This window comes from Hypomesus nipponensis, chromosome 1 (assembly GCF_054491055.1).
Source record: "Hypomesus nipponensis isolate SF chromosome 1, ASM5449105v1, whole genome shotgun sequence".
In the NCBI taxonomy this organism is placed as follows: Eukaryota; Metazoa; Chordata; class Actinopteri; order Osmeriformes; family Osmeridae; genus Hypomesus; species Hypomesus nipponensis.
The window spans coordinates 14,092,501-14,100,000 of record NC_140361.1 but is presented as its reverse complement, the minus strand read 5'-3'; the positions used below and the strand labels follow the sequence as shown (position 1 = coordinate 14,100,000).

General features: G+C 53.2%; 1 protein-coding gene across 3 annotated transcripts in view; it reads right to left on the bottom strand.

Annotated features, from left to right (window-relative positions):
* The window catches only part of LOC146302681 (teneurin-2-like), a 118,135-nt gene that overhangs the window by 36,528 nt on the left and 74,107 nt on the right, over window positions 1-7,500 (bottom strand). For all 3 annotated transcript variants that reach the window (XM_084695974.1, XM_084695985.1, XM_084695992.1), the window contains one exon: window positions 4,892-5,130. In XM_084695974.1, the coding sequence (XP_084552100.1) occupies window positions 4,892-5,130 (239 nt within the window). The remainder of the gene's footprint in view (window positions 1-4,891; window positions 5,131-7,500) is intronic.

Sequence of the window (7,500 nt, the reverse complement as noted above, 5' to 3'; positions counted from 1 at the left end):
CCAGCAGGGTGAGAGGTCATGTAGAGGTCAAGGAGATGGGTTTGGACCGGGTCCACAATGACTCCTCACACCTAGTTTGGACTTGGCTGACAGGGGCACAGGTGCCCACACTACAGTGTTGGGCATTGACCCACACTCCATCACGACGTGGAAGGGCGCGCTGTGTTTGCGTTTGTGTCCGTGCGTCTGTGTCCGTGCCTCTTCTGCGCGTGTGCGTGTGTGTACGCGCATCCGTGTTTGTGGCTTGGTAAGTGCAAATGAATGTGTGTTTGTATGTGTTTGTTTGGTTGTGACGATAGCTACACGGAGTGGGCAGGATGTGTAAAGGTCAGTTTGGGAGTCGAGGGTGACTCACTCACAGGCAGGGAACTGAGAGAAGGCCTTAAAATATATGTTCGTGTTGGTGTGTGTGTGCGTGTTTGTGCGTGCGTGTGTGTGTGTGTGGCAATCCATCAGCGGTGACAGTACCATGTGGGGAGAGTCACAGAGCCAGACAGGAGACAAATGCAGTCCAGCCCCACACACACACACACACTTTGACACTGGTGCCTGCTGGCTCACTCACTCTAATCAAGGGCACATCTGTGAGAATGTGTGTGTGTGTTCTTGTGAACGCGTCTGTGTGCACGTGTGTATGTAGCAGATCTGAATGTCAGCAAGGGTATTCTGACAGGTTCTGTCTAATTCTTCTATATCCATCTATCCCCCAAACTCCTGTCCCATTCTCTACAGACCAGCCAACTCTCCACAGTCACACTGTCCTCGTTTCTGTCCACTCCTGTTCCGTTCCTTTTGTATATTCTCTCTCTCTCTCTCTCTCTCTCTCTCTCTCTCTCTCTCTCTCTCTCTCTCTCTCCCTCTCTCACCCTCTCTCACCCTCTCTCTCTCTCTCTCCCCTCCCCTCCTCCCCCACCCCCCCCCCCTCTCTCTCTCTCTGTCCTTTCTACTTCTCTGTGACCCTCTCTTTCCCTGTCCTCCACAATGCCCCCTGACACACTCCCTCTGTTCCTCTCCTCTCTCGTTGATCAATTAGGGGACATTAGTCACAGATATTTCAGGTGACATGGGCCTCGGGAGAGTCAAGTCCTCTCTTCCTCTCCTCCCTCTCCTCCACCGCTCGCTATCCTCATGTTTTCTCCTCTTCTCTCCTGGTTCTCCTCGACTCTTGTCACCTCTGTCTCTCCCCTCCCCTCCCCTCCTCTCTCACAGTGACACAGTTGCCCCCCCCCCCCTCCGTCCTCTCCCCGCTTCGTCCTCTCCTCCCTCTCTCTCTCTGCACACACATTAAACACCTCCGACAGGCCTGGCCTTTCTGGGCGACGTGGGCCCTTCTCCTCCAATCCCTCTTCCCCCGTCGTCCCTCACGAGGCGGACAATGACGGATCAGCTTCACCCCTCCCTCCTCCCCTTTCCCCCTCCTCTCCTCGCCCCCCCCCCCCCCCGCTCTCCCTCTCTGCAGGTCTCAAACCTGCTCCTCCTCCTCCTCCTCTCTCAGGAAGGATTGGCACACCTGTCCTCCCCCACTCCCCCCCCCCACCAACCCAGCCCTTCTTCTCAGCTCACCCTCCAACTGATCTTTATCTCTCCTCTCGTCCCTCTATCCCCTCCTCTGGTCATCATGACAGACCTGTCTTCCCACTGCACACGAACCGCTCACCTGTCTCCTAGCAACCCCTTCTCCGCGCCCCCCCCCCTCTCCGCTGCGGTGCCCAGCAAACAAGACGCTGACGGAATAAAGAACGAGTTCTCCGATCCCTCCTCTCTTCCCTCCCCCTCTCCCTCCCCCTCTCCCTCCCTCCCTCCCTCCCTCCCTCCCTCCCTCCCTCCCTCCCTCCCTCCCTCCCTCCCTCCCTCCCTCCCTCCCTCCCTCCCTCCCTCCCTCCCTCCCTCCCTCCGTCCATCCAGTCATTCCTTCACACCCACAAGGGCCTCTCTGACTGTCTCTGGGTGTCTCTGGTCATGCACACACACACACACACAGACACACACCCTGTCTCCTCCACACTTGCGCTGTCTCCATGCAAGACCTGTCTCCCCTCCGCAGGTCTCTCGTCTCCAGCCTCTGGTGCTGGCTGGATGTGTTCTTGGTTTGGTAAACGTGAAGCAGTGCAGCGTGTGGAACAGTATCTGTGTTTCTGAGAGGACACAGGCCACTGACACAGAATGAGGCAATAAAAATAACCATCTCTCTTCACTCACTCTCTCTTTTACTCTCGTTCTCTCTCTCCCTCTCTCTTTCCACTCTCTCCCTTATCTGTCTTTGTCTCTTCTCTCTGACCCTCTATTTCCCCCTCTCGTTCTCTATCGCCGCACTCTATCTCTTTCTTTCCCTGTTCCCGAGCCCCTTCTAAGAAAGGTGTGAGTAGCCACTTGAGCAGAGCACGCACGCACACACACGCACACACACACACTTGAAGGAGCACAAAGAGAAAAGTGCTGCTCAGGCACATGTGTCCTGGTGTAATTTATGAGCGGGCTCCTGGGCTAACGCCTCTGTGGGGTCCGCTTCACGCCGCATGGCTCTGGGCACTGCAGAATCCCCCGAGTGACACACACACACACACACACACCTTTCTGCACACAGGCACACACTCTTGCACGCTTCTGCACACAGACCCACAAAAGTGTTTCTGCACACAGACACACACGCACTCACACACTCTTACATGCTTCTGCACACACACACACACACACACACACAAACACACACACTCTTACACGCTTCTAAACACAGACACACACTGACCCGCACAGACACTTTTACACGCTTCTGCACACATCCACACACACTCCCACACGCTTCTGCATGCACGCACACAAACTTCCACACACACGCTCTCACACATCCACACTGAATGCTACAAAATCCTTCTTTTTTTTTTACGAGCTTGAAACTCTCATGAGCCTAGTGAGAAGCATGCACGATTAGTGCCACAACAGGCAAGGTAAACACTGGGGTCTGGGAGACAGTCAACACTGCCCAGGCCACAACAACAACACAACAACAATGGAGCCAGACACACTGTCACACACCACCTCCATTCACCACCTCCATTCACCACCTCCCACCTCCCACCTCTCATATGCTAAAGACTGGAGTTGCCGGGCGGAGTCTCTGGGTCTCTCACCTCGCTGTGTGAGTTACTGTTGCAGTCCTATGTTGATTAGTCAGGGTCAAGATGGTGGTCTGATTGGTTGTTCTACAGGTGAGAGTTGTGTATAAAGGGAATTGTGAAGAATTGTTCTGTGGATTCTTGATCTCCTCAGGGCTTCTCTTCACCTCTCTTTCTCTCTCCGATTCACAAGAATCATGGAAGAGTAGGTAACATTTACAACCTTCCCTGTGTAACATGTTTGCCTTGTGATTTAATATATTTGCAACAGTATTCAAAATAAATCGAATTTAACTTGAACCATTTTTGCTCTGGTTTAGCCCCTAGAATCAAATACGTGAAAATTCCAGCTCATTTGCTTAATTCCTTTCAACCTAAGGGAATACTTTTGTTTGTTTGGCCAATATTAAACCCCCCTACATAACACTCGACACAGGTGTGAAGACACGTTTTGTCCCTGTGACTTCAGTGACCCCCCCCCCCCTCCCTCCTCCCCCCCCCCCCTCCCCTACTGTGCAGCTCCATATGTGGCTGTCCGGCTGCGTGCTGTGGAAGGATGCAGTCTAAACCCCAGGAGACCAGGGCTCAGTCTGGGGCCCCCAGGCCAGGACCGGGATCTGTTCTAGAGGACATCCTTCACAAGGACGATCCACAGGGAGCAAGCAAGCACACACACACATACACACACACACACATACACACATACACACACGCAAACACACCATTGTATGGATAATATATATATATAAATATTGGTATGTATAAATAATGTAGGATAGAGGGGTGTTTCTGCTGATCTCTGCGTTTCCTGCAACTCTCCCATCTGTTGACTCCTGTCTCCAGGGTAACAGGGCCATAAAGGGCTCGGTGACACATCTGCTTCCAAACACACATACACACGCACACAAACAGGCACACGCGTGCCTGTCCGCGATCAGGGAAGTGGAGGGGTTGTGGTACTGTGCTCTGCGCGCCCTGTGAGCAGGGAGGACAGCTCGGCGCTCACTGTGTCACACACCCCTTCACACTCCTGCATCAAACACCCCCGCCATTTCCATTATCTGTCCATCTCCCCTCTCTCTTTCGCTCTCTGTCTCTCCTCGCTCTCTCTCTCTCTCTCTCTCTCTCTCTCTCTCTCTTTCTCTCTCCTCGCTCACCCTCTCCCCCTCTCTCCCTATATCTCTCTTTCCTGTCTCTCTCCGTCTATATATCCCTCCATCGCCCTTCTCTCCCTCCTCTCTCTCTACCCCTCTCAACGCCCTCCCTCCCTCTGTCCTGGAGCATGTCCTGAGGAGGATTCTACCGTCTGATCCCAGACCAGTCCCTCCAGGGTCCTACTGAGTCTGTCTGCGTGCCCTTGTCTTCCCCTGAAAGCCCTCCAGCGTCCCGCTGCGGTCACCACGGTCTTCAACTGATCCCCGACCAGACCAGGAGCTACACCACAGAGCCCAGCCTGGGATCAGGAAAGGCTTGAGAGGACAACTCTGGAGTTGAACATGCTGCGCCGAGGGTCGGGGTCAACGTGTGAGAGGGTGTGTGGGTGAGCGAGAGAGAGAGAGAGAGAGAGAGAGAGAGAGAGAGAGAGAGAGAGAGAGAGAGAGAGAGAGAGAGAGAGAGAGAGAGAGAAAGAGAGTATGTATACGTCTGTGTGTGTGTGTGTGTGTGTGAGTGAATCCTTGTATGTGTGTGCATGCGTGCACATGTGGGCGTGTGTATGTGGGAGTGCGTGCATATGCATGTGTGTGCGTGTGTGCGTGTGTGTGTGTGCGTGTCCCTACCTATGAAGTAGGACAGCAGTATGGCCAGCAGGCCAGCAGCAGTGATGGCGGACACAGCAGCACACTTCCAGCTGCAGTACTTGGACGGCTTCTTCAGCTTGAAGGCCGAGCGAGAGAAGGTGTTCCTGGGTAACAGGCGAGGGGGCGGGGAGTACACCGTGCCGGAGGTCAGAGGGTAACCGGGGGAGGAGCTGCTGAACAGAGGGGTCGTCCCTGACGACGTCTTAAACAGGAAATGCCTGGAGAGAGAGAGAGAGAGAGAGAGAGAGAGAGGGAGGGAGGGAGGAGAGAGAGAGAGAGAGAGAGAGAGAGAGAGAGAGAGAGAGAGAGAGAGAGAGAGAGAGAGAGAGAGAGAGAGAGACAGAGACAGAGACAGAGACAGAGACAGAGACAGAGACAGAGACAGAGACAGAGACAGAGACAGAGACAGAGAGAGAGACAGAGACAGAGAGAGGGGAATAAAGGTAGATAAGGAGAGAGTCGACATTAGCATTAACACTGTTGATATGTTTTGATGATGTTAGTATCTGTAGCTTTTCCTTCACAGCGTGTGTTTTTTGTGTAATGTCATTGATGGTCCTCAGCTAGGAGATAGACAGCACAGGAGACAAAGGATGGAGCGATGAGAGAAGAGAGGAAGGAGAGAAGGTCAGTGGTTGTTAGCCCTCTGCCTCCTCCCCAAGGTGTGCTAAAAACCAGGCTCTGCAAAGGTGAAGGGCACATACACACACACACACACACTCTCACGCACACACTGACCTCCCTGACTTAGTTACACGTGAGCGTGCCCTGCCAATTTCTCCCTCTAATACAACTTCCCATCTCAGGAGTTTCTATATCCTTGAACTGATTGCACACCCCCTTCCCCCTCTGCCCGCCCCCCCCCAAGGTCCTTTTAAAGGTACACCTGCACCATCCCCCCGCCCCCCCCCCCTCCCCCCAACGCACACACTTTTTCTTCTTCTTCTTCTTCTTCCCGCTCGCTCTCTCTGTCCATCCCATGTGGGCGAGGCTGTCCACCCCTCTCTCGCTGGCCCTGGAGGATAGGTGACGACCTCCCTCCACTCACCCGTGCTGCGGCGAGGCCGCTGTGGAGGGGAGGATCACAGAAGGATTTTACCCATCATCCTCCACTCATATTTCCCATTATCCTCGGCCGTCGCTGCACCTGCTCACTCAGGCTCCCCCCCCCCCCCCTCCACCTCCTCCTCTTCTCTCCCTTCTTCATCCCCCCCCCCCCCCCCCTCTGGTTCCCTCCCTCGCCGGTTTCCTCACCTGGCCCTCCTTTAACCCGCTGTTTTAACCTTCCCCTCTCTTTCACACGATTCCGTTCTCCTCCTCCTCCTCCTTTCCTGCTCCTCTCCTCCTATTCTCCTCTCCTTCTCCTCCCCTTCTTTTTCACTTCTCTGTAAAACTTCTGGGTGCAATCAACGATCAAGGATTCCTTTCTTGGCGTGGCCTTCTTCACACACACACACACACACACTCACAAACACACATGCACACACGCACACCAGAGCCAGAAGCTGTCTTTGCAGGCCCCAGGTGGTATGACAGAACAAAGCCTCGTTGCGTGTGACAGTTTAGGCGGCGAGGGTCGCTACTCTGCCGGAGGGATACATTCATGTGTATGTGTGTGTGTGTACATATGTGTGTGTGTGTGCATGTGTGTGTGTGTGTACATATGTGTGTGCGTGTGCATGTGTGTGCGTGTCAGTATTTTGCAGGGAGGATAATTGTTGGTTAGAACATGTGAACGTGTTCTCAGCAGGAAGAAATGTAAATGAGTTCTCTTTCCATCTTTCTCTTTCAATTCAGCTTTATTAGCATGATAGTCACTACAACCGTATTGCCAAAGCTAGAGGCACAAAATATGTCTATTGATATATCTATCCATCCATCTATCTATCCATCTCTCCCTCATTCTCCTGATTGGTGCGTTCATTCCACACTCTGCTCCGTCTCCTCCCTCATCTCTTCCTGTCAGGTGCACGGTTTGACAAAGAGGAGAGGAAGGGAGGAGGAGGGAGATGGAGGGGTAGGGCAGGATGGACTCAGTGGAAGAGAGAGAGAGAGAGAGAGAGAGAGAGAGAGAGAGAGAGAGAGAGAGAGAGAGAGAGAGAGAGAGAGAGAGAGAGAGAGAGAGAGAGAGAGAGAGAGAGAGAGAGAGAGAGAGTGGAGGGAGAGAGAAGGAAGCAGATAGATAGCATTTTAAAAAATGACTGATGCTTACAGTGTTTTCTTCAACTGTGCATGCATGTGCTTCTCTGTCTGTGTGTGTGTGTGTTTGTGTGTGTGTGTGTGTAAAGCCAGCCTGGGAAGTGAGTTTGTCTGTGGCTCACAGTAATTGTGAGAAGACTGAAGAGTGTCTGCCTTTCTCTGGGGAGATAATTGACATTGATTCATGTTGTGGACGTCTGTGGAGCAGATCCCACATAGCACCCAGACACTAATCACAACTGTGTATCATTAGGTACAGGGAGATGGGTCTGTGTGTGTGTGTGTGTGTGGGGGGGGGGGAAGTGTGTGTTTGTATGTGGGGAGGTATTCATGTGTGTGGGGGTGGTATGGGGTATGTGTGTGTGTGTGCATGGGGGTATGTGTCTTCA